This window comes from Psittacula echo (assembly GCF_963264785.1).
Source record: "Psittacula echo genome assembly, chromosome: 1".
NCBI lineage: Eukaryota > Metazoa > Chordata > Aves > Psittaciformes > Psittacidae > Psittacula > Psittacula echo.
The window spans coordinates 73,310,057-73,331,056 of NC_137735.1; the positions used below are offsets into that span (position 1 = coordinate 73,310,057).

The 21,000-nt window shown below is 38.3% G+C and overlaps 1 protein-coding gene across 1 annotated transcript in view; it reads right to left on the reverse strand.

The window, feature by feature from the left end:
* Positions 1–211: 211 nt before the first annotated feature.
* The window catches only part of LOC308218587 (bifunctional heparan sulfate N-deacetylase/N-sulfotransferase 3), a gene marked incomplete at both ends in the record, with an annotated part of 52,171 nt that continues 31,382 nt past the window's right edge, over positions 212–21,000 (reverse strand). The window contains 8 exons of the mRNA XM_080612838.1: positions 212–331; positions 1,513–1,615; positions 2,209–2,318; positions 8,391–8,561; positions 8,998–9,172; positions 12,404–12,527; positions 13,301–13,397; positions 15,448–15,630. Of these exons, the coding sequence (XP_080468964.1) occupies positions 212–331; positions 1,513–1,615; positions 2,209–2,318; positions 8,391–8,561; positions 8,998–9,172; positions 12,404–12,527; positions 13,301–13,397; positions 15,448–15,630 (1,083 nt within the window). The remainder of the gene's footprint in view (positions 332–1,512; positions 1,616–2,208; positions 2,319–8,390; positions 8,562–8,997; positions 9,173–12,403; positions 12,528–13,300; positions 13,398–15,447; positions 15,631–21,000) is intronic.

Sequence of the window (21,000 nt, forward strand, 5' to 3'; positions counted from 1 at the left end):
CCCGGAAATGTTTGTGAGAAAGATCTGGCCCACCAGAGCTCTAAGAAACACAGGTATTTTCACAATCCACATGCCAGCACATGGAAATAATTTCTATCTTTTACCCTTTTTTGAAAAGATATATTTTACAAGACCTTCTAGTAGCTCCTGGAGACTTCAGATAAGATGACCGAAGTATGGAAGAGAGATTTCAAAAAGCTGTGTTTCAATGCTATCTTACTTTCTGTAGCTCCTGTCTCAGCCATGATGGGAGGGGTTGTCCCAGTTTGTGTAGGAGTTTTGACAGTTCCACATTGTGATCTCTGTAGTAGCTTGACAGAAAAGCCCTACACTGATGGGATACAAAAATAAATACTTTTATTTAAGAAAATGCCATACTGCAGTTACTGTGAATTCTAGGTTTCATTCTAGAAGTTCATTTTACCCATGTCAAAACTTTACTTTCTTTAAAGCAATTTATATTGCTTTATGCTATCTACTGCATGTAAGTTTAAGCTTTTCAGTTAGGAGTTGTACTATAAAAGGTAATTTCAAGAGAAACAAAGGTTGTCAAAAATGAGCACTGAAGTCAAAGCAAAGGATCTGATTCTACTCTCAGACAAACACGTAAATTAAGATTCACATTCTGATGCAGTCACTTTGAATTTAATGTAAAGTAATGACTGAAACCAAAGCTTCATATGTAGGCATGTATCAATTAGTAACCCATTTTTCAGAAGTATTTAGAGTTGAAAAGTACAACCAAATAGAGTCTTGTCTCATCTCTGGCCAAAAGCCTTCTCACCCAGGGATTGCATATCAGTATCATTCTACTGATGTAAAGTTACTTTTAAGTTCTATGAAAAAGAAGTCCTGGCTTACTTGCCGCATTAATACTTACTGCTGTTCAAACTGTAAGTCACGCTAAATGAAATGGGAATACCGGAGAGAATAAATATAAAAGTTACAGCTAGAATAGGAGACTAAACTGCCTTTGGGTAGAGGCCGTAGCGTTTGATCTGACGGAAATGTCTTCATTTGAGCATTTGTCTGGAGGAGGCATTTATAAAACTCGTAAACAGAAACCTTTCTTAAAATTGGATTATGTGAGAGTCTGTGTTACTTGTCATGGTCTAACTACTCTCAAAGACAACGGACCAGACACAAATATACATATCTGATCATGACTGAGAAAAAAACAAGCACTGTGGTGTCTCTGCTACTTAAGTCACTTAGGTAAAAGGAAGAGGTTTCCAAGTGAATTTCAGGGGTTCCAAGTTTATTTTACTAAGAGGTGCCAAATTTTAAGAGCTGGGTTGGGTTTTTTTTTAATTATTTATATACTTCACATTTAAAATCAAGAACTGAAAAAGTCTATGCACTCCATAGCTATCTTCATTTGTATGGAAAGCTAGTCACATAATTAATGTCTACTTAATTTTGCCTTCTCTCCCTTCTTATGATTTTGTCTGTGTGGTGTCCCACATGTGGCAACTGAATCCCTTTACAATGCCAATGAGCATAATGGTTTACCTCAGAATCCATAGGAGGGTATTTTCTACCTTTGCTCTTTCCAAGACACTTTGTTTTTCCTTCTTCCAGGAGCTGACACCAGAAACCTTTATGTGAATCAAACCTGAAACAAGTATTTTGCAGCATGTGAAGGCCGTGGTATACTGCAAGGAGGATGCATCTCCCAAGTTCAGACTGAAGAATCAAAAGAGTAAACCTAAGGTTATCAGTCTTATTTTAAGGGCAACCAAATATAAATGTCAGAATCCAGGATTTGTGTATTTACACATCCAAAAGAAGGGTATTTAGGATGTGGATGTTACATTTGTCTGATCCTGCTGAATCTGTCTTGCAGCTAATGTCAAAACCAAATTTTTTTCTGTTTATCCAAGTCAGCGTTCCATGTTCCACTTCTGGAAATAAAATTCCTTTTGATTCATCCAAAATTCATATGCAATTTCCTCAAAACAGTACTTTGTCTATTTGTTAGAGGTCTACTTCTGTAACAGTCAAGTTCCACATACAGTAGCTCAGTAGATGAGTCACAGAAAATCTAACCCTGAACTGTTTTTTTTGCAGATGCTGAAGAATAAATCTTACTGCAAGCTCAAAGGAGAAGTATGAGAGCCTTTGTTTTGCAGTAAGCTTACTTATAACTTGCTAACTGGTATTTTAGGATTGTTGAAATACGTGCAAATGATAATTAAATTAACTCACGTTAGGGCTTCAGAGTAATTATAATGAGGAGAGACTCCCAGAAACTTCTGTACTTCATCCATTACAGTAGATGGGTCAGTTCTCAGCTGCTGTCCATCAATAATTAGCAACTACAATGAAAAAAATATATGTCTATTTAAAAGCCATTATTTCAAGCTTTACACTGAAACTTCCACCTGTCCACTCATTCATTCTATGGAGAGTACTGCCCTAGAGAATGATAATTGGTCCAGTTTTAATTGTCATCATCATTAATGACTTGGGAGCAGGGTAAATGGCACGTTAATTAAATCTGAAATTAAATTGGAAGCTGTCATGGTTTAAGCCCAGCCAGTAACTCAGAAACAGGCAGCCCTCTTCTCACATTCCTCTTCTTCTTCCCTCCTCCTCCCAGAGGGATGAGGAGAATCAAAAGAATGTAACTCCCACGGGTTGAGATAAGAACAGTTTAATAACTAAGGTATAACACAATCCCACTACTGCTACCACCAATAATAATAATGATAAGGGAAATAATAAGGGAAGAGAATACAACTGCTCAATACCTGCTGACCGATACCCAGCCCGACCCAAGAAGTGATCTGGACCTTATGGGTAACTGCCCTCAGTTTATATACTGGGCATGACGTGCTGTGGTATGAAATACCCCTTTGGCTGGTTTGGGTCAGGTGTCCTGCCTCTACTTCCTCCTGGCTTCCCCTCCTCCCTGGCAGAGCATGAGACTCAGAAAGTCCTTGGTCAGAGTAAACATTACTTAGCAACAACTAAAAACATCGGTGTTATCAGTGCTGTTCCCAGGCTGAAAGTCAAAAACACAGCACTGCACCAGCTACTAAGAAGGAGAAAAATGACTGCTACTGCTGAACCCAGGCCAGAAGTGGTTGTGACAACAGAGAAATAGCAGTGAAGTACCTAGAAAGATAAGAAATATTGGAAGAAAACTGAGTGAGATCTGACAAGAAAAAGAGTAATATCTAGAGATCTAACCTCTAATTCTCACAGACACAATCATGGAAACCTTATTGGGACCTTTCAGTACCCAAAAGGGGCCTATAAGAAAGATGGCAAGAGACTTTTTATCAGGGGCTGTTACGACAGGACGAGGGAGTGATGGTTTTGAACTAAAAAAGGGAGGATTCAGGCTGGATGTGAGGAAGAAAATTCTTTCCACTGAGGGTGGTAAAATACTGGCCCAGGTTGCCCAGAGAGGTGGTGGATGCACCATCCCTGGAGACACTGAAGGCCAGGCTGGATGTGGTTCTGGGCAACCTGATCTAGTTGAAGATGTCACTGCTTATTGCAGGGGAGTTGGACTAGATGACCTCTAAGGTTCCTTCCAATCCAAACTATTCTATGCTTCTAATTATTACAGTAATGGTGAAAAGCTTGTCACTGGAAATGACCAGAAAACCAGAAAACAGTAGGTAGGATGATGTTAGGTGAAATCCATACAACCATACATATTTGTTGAAATATATTGAATATATTCAACATGTTGAAAAAAAAAACCTCCTTTGAGACTATTAAAGGCAGATATTATGAAGACCTCAAGGCAGGGATGTAGATAGATACAGGACGTGCAACACATCTCTAAGAAAGGCAGGTACTGGTAGGTCATTTCTTTCTCTTCAAGTGCTTGACCATACACACCCTCACAGAAGGCTACTTCAGACACAGACACTCTTTTACCTGAAAGCGAATCTTCAGGGAAACAGACACTACCTGAGAATTTTCTCAGATGTGGCATCATGGCCAAATGCCACACTGATGGTGCTGCAAGTTCGGGTCTTTGTGACTCTTGGAAGACAAGCAAAGTCGCAAATGGATTAGTCAAGCCTTCATTTCCTGTCACGGAAACACCTCTATTTTTTCTGTTATGATGATGAAAAGAAGAGGGGAAATAGGTTCGTAAGGGGGTTCAACAGTCCCCTTTTGCAAGCAGCACTGAAGCTTGTTTTCATATTTCCATGCAAGCAGAGAGGCTAAAATCACATAAATTTCCTCCAGGACTGAATGAAACTTAAAAGTTTTCAAGACTATGAGGTTTCAGAGCACAATCAAAAGGGAAAAAATGTCTTTTCTTTTAGAAGATTGGTCTTTGGAATTAGTCATATAGATGTGGGCTAGTGGAAGTATCAGGCTGTTCAGAAAGCAGTAGCCCATTCCAGAGGTCTTTGCAGTCAGATGCATGAAAGAACTCATTGTTTTCCTAAGACATAAGCTTTGAAAACAAGGCTTTAAGTGCTTCAAAAGAACAGAGGTAAAAAAACCCCATCCCAAATGGTTGATATTTCCATCTGAAAGAAAAGGAGTGAGGGTTTTTTCTTCACTATTTAAAATCACATACAGATAAATATCTGGGCTGTTCCTACTTCTGCTGCCCTAAAACTGACATGTAAGAAAAAGTTTCACCAATGGAAATTCATTCCAATTCCTGACATTCCCAATAAGCAGGTAACAAAAAATGCTCCCTCTCAACCACCAGAGAGGCTGTAAGGAACTGAAGCAAAATTTTTCATTACTTGTACTGATTCATTCATATCCTGATCTCAGGAAGATGTTAACTTCATTAAATTCCTTAAAATCTAAGCATTTCATGTATTAGAAAGACAGAAAACTTAACGTAGTTCTGACAAAGTGGATAGCTTTATATATAATGAAAATACTACAGATCAAGTATTTTGAGTCACTTTACATCATATTGATCATTTTACTGTAAAATTGCTGGCAGCTGAAGAATCATAGAATCACAGAATAGTTTGGGTTGGAAAGGAACTTAAGATCATCCAGTTCCACCACGCTTGCCATGGGCAGGGACACCACACTTTAGACCATGTCAGCCAAGACTCCGTCCACAGCCTGGCCTTGAACACTGCCAGGTATGGAGTATTTTCCACTTTTTTGGGCAACCTGTTCCAGTGCTCCACCACCCTCACAGAGGTTGTTTAAGTCCCTGCTCTCCCAACTATACATGAGTTATCTTGTGTTTGAAAGTCACCTTGGTGGGAGAGGAGCAAGAGAGACATTTTGGAGAACAGACTAGCTCAGACACAGCCTGAATCCGTCAGCTTTAGAATGGCCATTAAATGATGGCTGTTGCAAAAATTAGCTTCATTTCCTGTAAGGCTGGCACATGAGCAAATCTTTTGGCTCATGAGGGAGTTAGTCACACCAGGTCCTCTTTTCTTCCACATTGAACCAATGAGTTGTAGGTGGGAAATGAACTTGAGACATGAGCTTCCTGAACTTCTAGAGATCTGCTAGGTGGCCAGACAAAACAGGATTTTTGTATTACTTATGAGATAATAAATTAAGTCAGCCTTCTAAACATCTGAACCTCAAATTTGCAAAGTCCTCTGAGATTTGCGATTTCTTACCATGCAAAACAAGTGTGCTATTACTACTTTTCTAATGCAAAGGGGACCCTTACCAATTTCTGTTGCTACTTGAACACTTACTTTATACCTACCAACTTCACAATGGACATTAAGACTTCAACTCAGTCATGTGTAGAGACCTCCCAGATTTATACAGCATTAAAAATTACAGACGGCCTTAGATGGTCTGGGTGAGAGCTCTTTTGCTGAAGAAAGGCTCTCATAGTTTTGGATTAGGCTGTACTTTTATGATGAGCTGATCTTAGGTCTGGCTTCCATAATTGTTTTATGCTTCTTTGAACTTGATAACTAGTTTGGATATGGCCTACTGTATATCATTGCTTTTGCAATGCAAGTTAATACCTGGTACTTTTACAGAGGAAAAATAATGCTACCAGGGTTATCATTCTGGGATGCAGAATCTGGCAAAAATCTGTATGACAATATGCATTTTTCAATATTAATGGACTTTTGAAGAAAACCTAATGAAAACATAATGTAGAGAATTTCATATGAGTATCACGATATTACAGTGTTGCGTATCTCATGAAGTCTGCAAAGGCTAGCCCAAAAGAGGATATGTGGAGAACAACACCAACTAGATGCACCAGAGCTTCCTTGGCACACTAGGAAAACAGAAGGTGCAGACTCCAGCCAACTTGTTTCAGCTAAGCGAGTCCCAGATAAACAGAAGTTTCAGATTGCAGCCAAACTCCCTCAGCTGAAGTAATCTTTAAATGCTGGGTGGGGAGTAGTGCCAGAAACACTGCTAATGTAAAAAAAACCATTCCAGAAATAAATCTACTGAGGAGATACTGATCATGTGATATTGGCTGCCTGGTCTTGTGTATCACACATGATCTTCAGGGCTTAGGATGTGCATCTTTTGAGGCTTGACCTTACACAGAGCCAGAAGGAAGCTAATGATTTGTATGTTATAGGCCAAAGAAGCTTATAGGGAGATCCAATTTCCAGGTTGTTTATGTGCTATCTATACAGAAACCTACAGGTCCATAAACACACACACTTTGAGGCTCAAAGACACACAATAAACTGGTCTTAACACAAAGAATATGCTGAGGATTAAGGATCAGTGAAAGATACCAAATGCAGATGATCAGGAATGCCAAATTGTTTCAGTGCATAAATAAGTCCCAGCAAAGGCTCTGATAACATGGATGCGCTGTTATGGGCAGCAATGGGTAAGAATTTCCCCCAAAAAAGTGTGCAAAAGAGACCCAGTACTTTGACAGTGTGCTGGTCCGGCTGGAGTAGAGTTAATTTTCTTCACAGTTGCTGGTATGGGGCTATGTTTTGCATTTGTGCTGGAAACAGTGTTGATAGTTCAGGGATGTTTTTGTTATTGCTGAAGAGTGCCTACAGAGTCAAGACCATTTCTGCTCCTCACACCTCCAGCAAGTAGGCTGGGAGTGCACAAGAGGTTGGGAGGGGACACAGCCAGAACAGCTGACCCCAACTGACTCACAGGATATTCCATACCATATGGCGTCATGCTTGGCAAAAAAAAAGCAGGGGGAAGAAGGGTGGGGATGTTTGGATTTATGGTCTTTCATCTTCTCAAGTAACAGTTACACATGATGGAGCCCTGCTTTTCTGGTGATGGCTGAACACCTGCCTGCCAACGGGAACTCGTGAATTAATTCCATATTTTGTTTTGCTTGTGTGCATGGCTTTTGCTTTCCTATTAAACTATCTTTATCTCAACACCTGAGTTTTCTCATTTTTACTCTTCTAATTCTCCCACTCTACCAAGAGGGAATGAGTGAAGGGTCGTGTGTGGCTTAGTTGCCAGCTGAGGTTAAGCCACAGAAGTTCCAAAAAAGTCAAAAAAGTTATGTTTGGTAGAACATAAATTCATCTAAAAACCTGATGATGCCTGAGATGGCAAACACACTGATGTGCAAAAAGGCTTTGTCCCTATTGCTAATTAAAACAAATCAGAGATGACTTTCTGTTCTCCAGGTCAAATGGCACAGCATGACCTGATCTCGCCTGCAAAACCAAATTGGTTGTGTCCACACTCACCAATGGTAATGGTTCTTGTTATCCTTCTAACTGTGCTCTGAAACTGCGTGGCAATATGCTTTTTGCTATGAGTCCAAATTGTGCAATAAGTGTGTTAAAATTCAAGCAGTATGGCCAGCAGTGGGACAGTGTGTGAACTCTTGCACAGGTACACGTTTATTTACAATCATAGCCTGAGGGAGATTTCTGCCTGAAAGGGCCAAGAAGTGGATGAAGACACTGAGGCATTTAAATATTATGGTGTTACAAACCCACTAGATGACATCCATTTCCACATGGCAATCCCCATTTCAGATGGAAAAGGTATTTTTTTTATACCCCAAAGTGTTCAGGCATCAAAACTCTTCTCAACCCATACAGGGTGGGCAATGTCCCAGCTGACATCCCTTGATGCTCACTGATACTTGCTACCACTCAGAGTAGACAGAAATGTAATTGAGTAACTTCCCTTTAATTTTTCTTTTGGGAATTCTGATGAACATCTGATATTAAAGAGACTACAAAGTCTGTCTGATTCTCTTTTCCTGAATATTCCTGACAAAGAGCCAGACATAGAGTGATAAAAGCATGAGCAAATGAAAGCCAGCTGTAAGTTAAAGTTCACACATAGCTATGAAGAATCACAATGTCTTAAAAAATGCTCTAGTATATCTAGGATATCACTGTGGATCAGTATTCTGTAGGCAAGACTTTTACAAAGGTAATATTTTATGATAGTATATATTTGAGATTAGGATGTCAAGTTACAGTTTTATTCACCTGATAAGGTGGGAAGTAGGTTAGCCATCTTTCAATATGTGTAGCATACCATCCTGGTGCTAGGCATCTCTTCTGGAGAGCTTTAAGCTCAGCTGGTGCTCGAGGTCCAGCTGTGATCACTTGATAGAAGCTGAATTTTAGAGCTGCAGGATCTTCATGTGATCGCTGATGCTGTAAAAGAAGTTACATTGCTGGAACTTTACAGACCACAAAAATTGGGCAAGTAAGACAAAACTGGTAGGCCTGGCTTTACTGAAAAAAACCTGCGTAATCTATCTTGTACTTTCAGCATGAACTAGGTAACTGTGTCTATAAACTAAATTTGTACAGGCTGATTACATAAATTAATTGAGTAAATAGGCATTTTTGCATGCTTGTATTACCATGTTGAAAAGGTGGCTTCTGGCATTTTAACCCCCGAAAGATTTTCAGGTTTACACTGACAGATACCTCAGCCCATGGGTGATCATATATGGTACACTGACTTGATGAATAAAAGCTGGTATTATGCAAACCCTTTATATACATATATCCTGAAAGGATATACAAGGAGGAGTCAAGGTGGAGACCTTCATTTGTACCTGCCTGTGTACTTCAAATTGCATACCTGATACCAGGAATACGCCCGATCGGACGGGTCAATGAGGATGGTGATGATCTTGGCCTTGGGGATGAGGGAAGCAGCTCGTTTAGGAGCTTCCTCAGAATGGAAATAGTTGGCACTTTTCTCAAAGAGGAAGTCAGTGGTGACATTAGAAGGAGTGGGGAAGAAATCCATGTACCTAGGAAAGCAACATCATTCTCAGAATTACTTTCAAGTCACACAAAGGTTGAAAAATCTGTTATTTTATATTTTATTCTAGAATAATCAATTAAAATAATAAGCCTCATTGCCGAATAAAAGCAAACAGAATTTTATATTTTATTTTTTATCATATTGTATTTGGTACTTGCTTTCTTCTCATTACATAAACATTACAGTTAATTGGGTAATATGCTCAAAGTTGCATCCAAAAACTCTGCTACAAAGCTGCATAGCTATTGCATCTCACATGCAGACTGTATGTAAAAAAGCTGAAATTAGAGGATGACCAAACAAAACAGAATGAAAGGATGCTGCTGCCCTGTTAGTTTATTAAACGTTTATATCTGCCTAATGCAAATATTTGAGAATGTGATACTGTTTCACTGAACAAACAATGGACTCTATTTCCCAAAAATATTACAGCTGATTTGATGAAAGTGATGAAGTTATACTAATTTCTGCTCACAAATACAATTATCAGAAACTAATGACTCAGCTTGTGACCTCAGAATGTTTTACCAGAAACTGACAGCAAAGAAGGCAGATAGCTTTGAAAGAGGCAATAAGCACTACAGGCAAATCTGCTCTAGATCATGTATGCTGTCATTACACTGTTGTACCGAAGTCCTGGTAGTAAACTGAGCAAATACAAAACAATGAGGACTACAACCTTGTAAGGAAACACTTCATATTAAATATGGTACTACAGCAAATTTTGGAAAAAAGTTAATTGATTCTTTAGATATCATGGCAAATTTGGAAACAAGAAGTAAACATTGATGTGGTGTCACTGAAAAATGGTAAAGAGATTGGACCACTGGGATATCAAGAGGTTATGAAGTTAAGGCTCAGCATTTCTGCTGAACACATACTGCAGAACTCTTGCTCAGTACCTCATTCATGAGATAATTATTAAACTCGACAAAGGCAAAGCTGAGAAGGCTTTAGAGAAACTTGTCTAAGAAATTTGTAACAGTACTTCCATGAAGAAATGCATGACTGGTCTATTTAGACTTCTCCACTTCAAGAACAGAAAGATCAGTTCTCATCTTACTCATCTCTCATCTCTACTGGGAGACTACAATGTACATCCATACCTCTTTCAAGATGGCAGTACTGAGGTTGCCAAGGTCTGAAAGAACCCTCTTCTGCTTCAGTAGTTAGCCTTGGTCTAAATGTAAGCTTGGACAATGACCAAGTCAGCCTCAACTCTGGGAAAAAGCTGTATCTCCACAATTGTAGAAGAAATTGAGCTGACTGTTACAGAGTCATAGAATGGCTTGGGTTGAAAAGGACCTTAAGATCACCTAGTTCCAACCCCCCTGCCATGGGCAGCGACAACTCACATTTAACCATGTCGCCCAAAGCTCTATCCAGCCTGGCCTTGAACACTGCCAGGGATGGAGCATTTATCAGTTCTTTGGGCAGCCTGTGCCAGTAAAGAACTCACAGTAAAGAACTTCTTTCTTGTATCTTACCTGAACTTCCTCCATTTAAGTTTAAACCCCTTGTTCTATCACTACAGTCTCTGATGAAGAGTCTTCCCCAGCACCCCTATAGGCCCCCTTCAGATACTGGAAGGCTGCTATGAGGTCTCCATGCAGCCTTCTCTTCTCCAGGCTGAACAGCCCCAACTTTCTCAGCCTCTCTTCACATGAGAGGTGCTCCAGCCCCTGATTATCCTTGCGGCCCTCCTCTGGACTTGTTACCTATGAATCCTCTTGCCTTGAAAAAGTCCCAGGCAATTAATGGACTAATGAGGAGATATCTCGTATCTAATTATCATTTGGTAAGCTCATTTCATGACAGCATTAAAATATGCTATCAGACTGAATGTCTGAGAGATTTGTCTGGCAGCCAGAATACAAATCTAAGCATTAAGTAACTGCACCAACGGATAGTTCTGAGTATCCAAGACTTAACTCTGCTGGCAGAGGTGAGAGGGACACGTAGTGCAGAGGTACAGATAGCCAAATGGGTGCTATAGACTGCGAACCTGGACCATATAGGTTGACCACTGGGAGCTTTATGCACCAATGCTGTGTTAAGATTAAGGTAATTTGGCACAAGTCTAGCAGCTAAATTGTATCTACTTGTCAGGAAAGTGGATATGGCAGGAGGAATGAGAGAAGCAGCAAAGTGGTCTTCTAGCAACATGAAAACATGCATTTTGTGGAAGAACTGGCTCACTGTACTTAGGCTGTCTCCTTCAGTGTGTACCTGCTATGCGTTGCTTGCATGTCATCTTCACTGACTTGAAAATCTCAACAGGAGGAAGTCAGCTTTCTAATTTCCAGTCATTTAGACGGCATCTCTCTATTGATAGTAACTGGCTGACTCACCACTCTTTGCAGTAAGAATCTGCTGCAACAATTATAACTCTGTAAAAACTAAGTGACTTAAAAATATATTGGATCTGATGTATCTACACTAAGACCATATAACAGTGTTCACCCTGTTAATTTCATGGATGAATACAAAGCCAAAGGCAATAAAACTATCTTCTCTTAAAGTGGGGAGGGGGGGGGAAAGAAAGAAGACGAAACATCAGTAATCTTTCAGTGGTGCTCCCCAACCATTACAGCATGCTACCGCTTTTCATCTTGTACTGCTTTAGACCGCAGCGCTTTCTGAAAGCAAGAGAAATCAAGAATGACCTTTTGGGTGTAGCTGTGTCTGGTGATACCCTGGTAGTCATAGAACATGGCAGGAGTGATACATAACTCTTTTTGAGCACCACTTACTAAACCTGCAGAGACACTAACATTCTCCTTATTACCTGATCCTTGAAAAACATTTTGAGAGGCTTTCCCTGTCTCCCTTTTGCCTGATTTGAGGGAAAAAAAAAGCCTCTCCCTGGTATTATCTTAAGAAATAAGATTTCCAACAGGAACATAATTTTGCCTATATCTATCCAAGTCACAACCATTACTTTCCCAAGTTCAACAGCACATGTAATGAGTAACATATATTACATGTTACTGTTCTGCATATATTAATAAATGGATATTTACAAAAAAGCCTGACAAAAATTACTGCATTTGTGATATTCAGTAATAAAATTGTTATTCACTTGCATTTATCATTTTAGAACACTGATAGTCTTCTTTTCTCTCACTCTCTATGTAAACCATTACTAACACTAACGTCACTTCCGTATTGTTCACAATATATAAACTTTTATATTTATACTAATAACCCATCTTACCAATCAATCCCCCTGTGGTAGTTATTTCTATTAAAGAACTGTACCTCCTCAAAGGTTTTTGGGCTGGGGGAGTTACTAATGATGGAAGGATGCATGATCAGGAACAAATACAAGGCTGTGGTACCTGCAAACAGGATACAAATCCAAGATTAAAGAAAAAATAAATTAACACATACATTTTTTTGGAGGGGTTGTACTCCTAGATGGGAGTACCAGTTTTATTCTATTTCATTTCAGTGAGAGGATGCTGATCGATGTCACCTAAGAATCTGTGCTTTCTGTGCTTTTAAACTGAAGACATATAAATAACTGTAGATAGTTAACACAGAAACTGGAGTGCCAATGCAGAAATCTGCTTTTCACATTTTTAATAACTGTGTTTTAAAAACAATTATTATTTTTTATGAGACTGTCACAAAAATAATTTAAAAATTTTGCAGTCAGTAGCTACTGGGGATTACAAATCAAACTGTCCATTGGGAACTTCCTGACTTGAAAAAAATGCTATGAAATAACAAGTTTCTAGAAACAAGACACTTGCGGGACAGATGAGAACTTGCAGTAAAGAATCTACAATTTGAAAAATGGCTGTCCTTTTAACACTCCTTCCGCATCAACAAGATCTTGTCTATCTTGTTGGTATCTTTATCAGTGTTACTCATTTTGACATAAAGCAAAAAAAATCTGACACACACCTGAACCCTGCATTTTCAATATATGTAATGTCTGTTATTGTAACTTACATTATTATGCTGTATTTGAGTGATATCTGAAAACTAAAATATGCTATTAGATGATCTAGATCTCTGCACAGTAGCCTCAGTAAAAAGTGATTACTTGGTATAATTATTTGAACTTACACACAGTCTACCTTGTTGAAATACAATAAAATCTCACCAGTTTTCTGGGGTCCTACAACCAAGAATTTTGGTAATCGATCACAGGTTTTTTCTTTCGACCAGATATCTTTGTGCCGTTTGTCATCACAGGGATTCTAAAATGGAGAACAACAACTAAGAATTTCATCGGTAATCAGATTTTTTACTAATGTACAAATACTCTTACCTCAAAATATTATTTTCCCTTATGACAAAAACCCATGCTATGTATTAAACTACTTCAGTGATTCAGAAATGTATCTGCAGTGTAACTGAGCCAGAAACTGTATCTCTTAAGTGTTTGCTTGGGTTTTTTTAATGAAACAAGTAAATTGAAGAAATGTAGTTTTCATTCTACATGTATATAGTTGTCCTGGCTATCCAATAGACCCTGGGACAAGATAATTTATCCTATGAAATGTCAGCATGTTCAGTGGGATTGTGACAATCTGATCCCACATCTTAAGTTGTGGGAATAATTCAAAATCAATTGTTCAAGTTCAATTACATACAAGATAGGAAGGCTTAAAATTGCCTTGAACAGTTATCTAGTTATTGGCTTGAACAGTTATCTAGTTACTGATGTTTTCCTTTACATTACTGTAACAGCTACCATCCTATCCATGCTGTAGTTTTTAAACTGAAGGAATAAATGAATTATAATTTGTCTTTCCATTCACAAATATGTATTCTGATCTTCCAATTCAAATCAGTCCGTAACACTTGGTGTTATGTAACATTACATAATTTACATTATTTACATAATGTTTATGTAAATTTACTTAATGGAATCTTGTTTTTTTTTCATTTGCTGCTTTACAACTGAAGCACTTTAAATTTGTTTTAGAAATGCTACTTGCTAACAGTTTTTGATACTGTTGTTTGTCAGTACTGCACTAAGATAAAGTTTAAAAAAAATGTAACTGCATTCAGATCCATGTGCATTATAGACAAACCCCACCACATTCAGTATGTAATGGTCAGTTACTTACAAAATGCCTTTTCTAAGTAATACTAATTTTTCAAGTCACCTGGATACAGGCTGAATTCCATTTTTAAAATTAATTCTCTCTTAACATTATGCAAAATTCTTGACTTTTTTCCTCCTAGTTCAATGTTTCATTCAATAACTGCATGAATTTCAAGATGCAGATGTAAATCCAAATTTGCAATCTCACACTCAGATTCTAAGTTGGTAATTCAGTATCCAGCACTAGAAAACATTTGAGTAAGCAAGCTTAAATACATTTTATGTTTGATTTAGTAAAGTTTGCTCCTTAGAATATTTCTATCAAACACCCTCAACACAATGGCATTTGGCATACATATTGTCACTGTAAGGACACATGCACCTACAGCACTTGGACATTTCACTAACCTGGTTGAACCGTCACTGAGCATATGCAAAAAAGAAGACAACAGGGTTCACTACTTGCTGCAGTCGTTTCCCTTTAGGGCCTATGCTCTTAGTGCTGGATGATGGACTGAAGATGTACCAACTGCATGGTCAGTGCAGGCTTCAGTCTTAGTGGGTCTTCATATTCGTGATATTTTCAATTTTCTCACTTTTGAGTGCAGGATAATCAAGCAGCAGAGTTGATAACATCAACGTATGATGTGCTGGTAAACCTGTTTGGGCAGTTCTCAGCCTTTTGTGAATAACTTTATTATTTATCTAATCTATTTTTACTTGGCTAGTCAGTTTTAATATTAAGGTAGCCACGGTCTTAATGCTCTTCTCTCTTTTTGGATGCCTTCTTCTCCTCACACCCTTGGAGAAAAGTTAATTTCTTTAATGGCCAATTGCTAAAGTACGCATATACATTTTTCTGTCAAATGCTTCATGCCTGTTAGCTCCAAAAGGAGAAGAGAAATAACACAATATGTCTTTCCTGCACCTCCTGCATTTCTAAAAGTAACAAATAAAATGAAAGATAGCTTTAATTACACAGCTTAATACATATTAATTTCACAACCTTTTATGGCGATTTAAATGATGGGAAACAATCAAGTACACTGAAGCATCAGTGAGCTGCTTTATGGAACCAACTAACAAATCTATAAATATTACTACTTTACTCTACAAGAAACAGAAGCAAAGAACTTCACAAAAACCACCATCAAGATGATTTTTTTTCCGATCTCTTCATCATCAAACCTGCCTACCTGCCAGAGAGGGTCCTTCTGCTCAGGGAACAGTTCAAAATACTTGTGAGCCAGCTGAACCGGAGGAAGAGTTTGCAGTTTCAGGTTTGTCCAGGTATGAACAAAATTGGCCAGGTTCACAAAGGTGTATAATCCCAGGCGGTCGTTTCCGTAATTGGACAAATGTGTCATGAAGATGCTAATCTGTAGAAACAAAATAAAGAGAGCAGACAATGATTCTTTGTATCACTAGATGGCAGTGTAACCACAGATAACATTAATTTAAATTGCCTTTTGCTCTTAGCGCTGCAAGACTTTGATCACATTTACATAGATCTTGCTGTCCTTGTTTTTCTTTGAATTACATCCTCCTTCTCAAGTCAAGTCCATGCAATCAATGAAGAAAACTGGGGAACAGGTACTATGAGCTCTGTGTGAACTAGGATATACAATCCTACCCTGCAGTTGTACAATATTTACATAATGTTTATGTAAATTTACTTAATGGAGAATACAGCAAAAACAATACCCACATGACTACTTCAAGTGGAATATAAATGTGATATTAAAAATGTGAATTTTGGTTTTGTGGAGGAGTAAAGAGTCACGAGACCAAGAGGACAGCTGACCTCTATTGCTGTAATTTAAATATCATTGCTCCAAAGTTTTGCAGGACAAGTACTGCATCTCTTCTACAAAACTATTCTACAAGCACTGGGCATATAGTCATATATTATATGCAGAAACAAATGAATAAAATCTGAAACCTGAGTACTTTCAGTTACTAGTGCATAAAATAAAGGGTTATCAGTTGTAAGGCTACTTGTATCTGCTCTTTTGACACCTTACTGTGAAAGTGCTACTTGGATAAATCCTTCCCACTACATCCTTTGCTCCAACTGCACTCTCAGGCTCCTAACAAAAGCAATACCTGCTGTGAAGGTTTCTCACAGGAAGGGCATGTTTGGCTACACCTAATCATGCCAATGAGTGGAGCAGGAATACATAGACTGCAAGGATGATCTCTTAGGGACCAAGGAAGGGCTGAAGACTGACACCTCTGTTTTGCAAAGTGATCCATTTTCAACGTAGTACCTCAATGATGAAAGTCTGTTCTTACACTGAAATCTGCAAATGCTTGTCTTTAGCAGTGATTTTTTTTTTAATAGAACTCTCCAAGATAAATTTTCTAGACTAATTTTCATCAAAACATTCGAAATGTGACTCTTTTATAAGTAAATTTGCTAATGCCATGAATAGGCAATTTCTATTTAAAGTAAAACTTGATGTAAGCCACTTTAAAAAGAAAAAGGCTTATCATAACCATAATTGTGAAATTTGTTCAAGAACTGAAGTTAATCTTTTGTAAAGGAATTCCAGCCTTCAATTTCAAAAAGCAAAAAAGAAAATAATTAAAACATGGAATCTACAGCTGTATTATTTTGTTTCAGAATATTTAAAACAAGAATTCACATTTTGTGAATGGATACAGAAAATGTGTTTTATTAATAGTGTCATTTGGTGACTCCTCTTGGCTTATGAAGTAAGCTGAGGGCTTCAGTTTGTCCAACTCAAGTAAAATTGGAAGATATACACTGCTAAATTATTAGGATGCTATTGTTCTTTTCAAATAGGACTGAGTTAAAAATAACCCAAACCCTCCCCATTAAGTAACCAATAATAAATATTTTGCCAAATGTATATAACTATTTCAAGTTTCCTTTGTCATTTCAGTTCTCAAAGCAGTAACAGACCAGCTATAGATCTACACTGTTTTCAATAAAGATACAATTGGAGGGTTTCCACAAAAAAGGTTAACTTGTTTTCTTGACAGCCTCTTTCTTTCCTTCACATGGGCTGACCTCTGACATTTATAATGTCAGTTCACATCCTGGCAACTCTACCTGCCAACATTTACAGCACTGCTGTGGCAGAAAAAGCAAGGGAACTTGGAAAGATTTTTAGTGCGGGGAACATATGCATTATTTTTTCCCTGAGGAAAATATGACCATAATTTTAAGAATGTCAGAGTGGAGACGGAAAAATTGATTGGATATAGTATCATGAATAATTTCCAGCATATGAAACTGCGTCAGTGAAGTGGGAAAATATATCATAAACCTTTGTTCCCATTTTAAAGTTGTTGTTGGTTTCTTTGGTTGGTTTTTTAATGTAAAATTGTTAATTATTTACCAAATGCTGGTAAATCTTGTAAAGAAGTCCATACTTAGCGTAACTATATGGCATCAAAAATATTACAGATCAGCTGAAACTACCTTCCAGAAAAATCTGAACAAAAGGTTTCCTCCCCTGTTGATACTGTACAAATTCCTAGTAAAATCACTATCAGCATCTGCGTAAAATTAGTCAACTACAATCCTGTGCTTTACAGAACAATGAAATATTGCTGATCCAGGGCCCAATTCACCTGAGCTTACCTGAGAAGTACTAAGTTTTTCCTCCGGCTGCAAAATGTCTTTACAGGCTAAGCTAGCAGCCTGTGTAACTAACAGGAGCCTGATGCTGCAATGGTCTCATTCCCATTAGTTTGAGAAGGATCATGAACCACTCTGCACACCAGGGATCCCTGTGAGAGGTGGCTTACAGTACACAAGGCCAACCTACCAGCCACTCTCTCATACTCTAGCAGCATTCCTGTGAGTTTGTCGACAACAGCTATGCAGCCATGGCACTGGGAGATGCGTAAGCTGATCCTCTGGTTTCCCTGGCTACGAAGAGAAAATGATATCCAAGTGCCATTTTGAAGGACTTCACCTTGGCGCTGGCCCAGCCACTTCCCTGCTTTCCCACCAAGCTTGCGGAAGGATGGAAATGCATATCATTACCCCTCCATTTGCAGGTGGGCAGTTTCACATCAAGACAAAACATAATTACTACTTTTTGTCTTCTGTACTGAGTTATGATACTTAGTGTAGCTCAATCATATCACATTCTGCTTCTTTCAAACAAGTTCTAACTAATGAGCATGATTACTCTTTCTGTGTCAACGAACAGTTAGCACGCTCTGCTATTAAATATTCACTTAAAACCACTCTTGATGAGATATAAAAATAATGCTATGTGAGCATCTCAGAAGACCAGATCTAGTAAATAACACTAATTTGTTCAATAACCTTGCACCTCTGGGAAATGCCGTAAAATACAAATAGAGCTTCACATATTTCTTCATTCCTTCTTCAAAAGGGAAGCAGCTGTGAATGGATTTATATTTACTCTAACAAGCATTTTAGCCTCCCTTTCAGTTAAAAAGAGCTTATTTGACTTCATTATTTCCAGCCCTCTTCCGAAATAACTTCCTTCAGGGCATCGGAGCCTTTTCTTTATCTCAGTGAGAAAAGGATCACCCTTTTTAGTGGTTCCTCATAAACAAACTATCATCTTGGTTGCACTTCAATGCACATTCTCCACAGGATTTAGTATCTTTCATGAGAGGACTGAAAAGAATGCATGCAACTTTTAAAATGATGGTTTGGGACTAAATCTGGCCTCTGGGCAGCAGCCCCTTTCTTGCTCCCACATATTTTCAGATCAGAAGAGCAAAAGTGTTTTCCTGTATTCTGCCTTCTCATGGAATTTTATAGGCAGCTGTATGACCTACTCCTTTCAGCTTCCCCTCAGCATTTCCTTCCCCAGAATGAAAGGGCAGAGAGCTATTTCTGTTTGCTCTCTTTCCCAAGCCCTGATTTTTTTTTTTGCAATTCTGACTAGTACTGCAGAGGTACAGGGAAATGAATACAAGAACTCAGGAGAAACAGCCTTTATCTTTCTGAATGCTCATTCTATGCTGCGTATCTCCTTACTACAACAACTTTTGTCAATTAGAGGTAAATGCTTCTAGGTCAAGAAATTAGAGTTGAGGCAGAGTAACTGCTATTCAATCATGTATCAAGAAAAGATTAACTAGCATGATCTAACTTACATATCAGGAACAGAGAAAACAATAGATGATTGCCAAACAACTTAAGCAAAAAGAAAAAAATGCAGCAAGTTGCCCAGCTTTTAGTGAGGGATGTTATTTTTACAGGCTGGATATCTTAAAATATATTGACCACTACAAAATCAGAACTACTATGATGCTGCACCTATTAAAATTATACAGTAAGGACGCTACTAATCATCTACAGTCTTGGTAACTTGTTGTTGGTTTCCTGACAAAAACAGCCTGCCTCCCAAAGTAATGACATTACCCTTAATACCCAAGTGTGAGAAGCCCCTCTTACCAGGTTTGTGCAAGGTTTGCGTTTCTGGTTTCTTCCCCCTCAAGTCAAGTGGTCTCTATTTTTTGGAAAAACAGGGATGAAAGAAACCATTCAAGGATAGTGGTAAATACTTCCCCCTCCCCCCCACTTCTTCTTACCAAGTTCCCTGTGATGGTCTAGAAGGTCAAATTATGAAGCTTCTCTATGTTGGGACAGGAGTGATTTATGGTAAGTAAGACTAACTGCTCTGATGGAAAATAATGGAGTGGATATCTTTATGCTGGGCAACCTGCAAGTATTCCCACTCCATTCCATATGTCCTGATAAGCAAAATGTACCTTGCTCCATATTTAAATTCCATTTTACACAAACATTTTGCAGATGAAGAGATTGCACTGATACCCCACTATTATTATTCTTCATACTCCTTTTCTGTTTATACCTCCTGAATGGCGTACTGCATCAAGAGGACTTTCTAATTTGGTTTCAGTTACAGTAATAATGCAGGAAAGAAGTGGTGATGTCTACAGAAGAGTGAAACAAATTAAGCACAAAAGCCTCTCAAACAGTGACAAACCTGTAGAACAGTAGCCCACTAAGCCAGTGGTCTCCAAAATTTTTTGAGGGCACACACTTATCTGTAAAAATTATTTGAGCATGCATGCCCAAGGTATGTATATTTATTTATAAGTTATATACTTGTAACACTGAAGCTCCAACATGTATTATTCTCCCACTTTGGAGACCACTGCATTAAACTGTCGGGTTTGGACTGTGACCCGAGAGCAGAGAGGACTCCCTTTTCAGAAGGCAGCTCTACTTTCTGTGGCAAGTATCAGGAAAGGCAAGGGAAGACTGAGACTTGAAATGACACTGATGCTGTTAAACAGATTTAGTATCATTTTGGCATGTTAAATCTGGAACTAGAAAAATTGATATAAGAAAAAACGGTAATAAACACTTCATGTGTACTGGGCACATCTTTTTTTAACTACATATGAATCTGTTGCAGGCAACTGAAATCAAATAAATTTATGTTATTAAACCAGTCATCAAAGCACTTTTGTCATGAGCACCGTGTCACCCTCCAATCTGTGCAACAACATTAAAAAAGCAATATTGAGCCCTCTCAACTCAACAAAGTTAAGCTCAACACTTTAAAATGAAGTTAAATTATGGTTGACAAATAATTAGGATGATCTCTGCTAGGCACTAGAACCAGATGCATTACCAATTTACTATATTGCTGATATTTGAGTTACTGAACAAATGTTTACAGGCCACAAGAGTACATCTAACTCTCAGAATGCCTATATTCCAATTAATTTGGCATTGTGTACACTCTGCAGTTCTG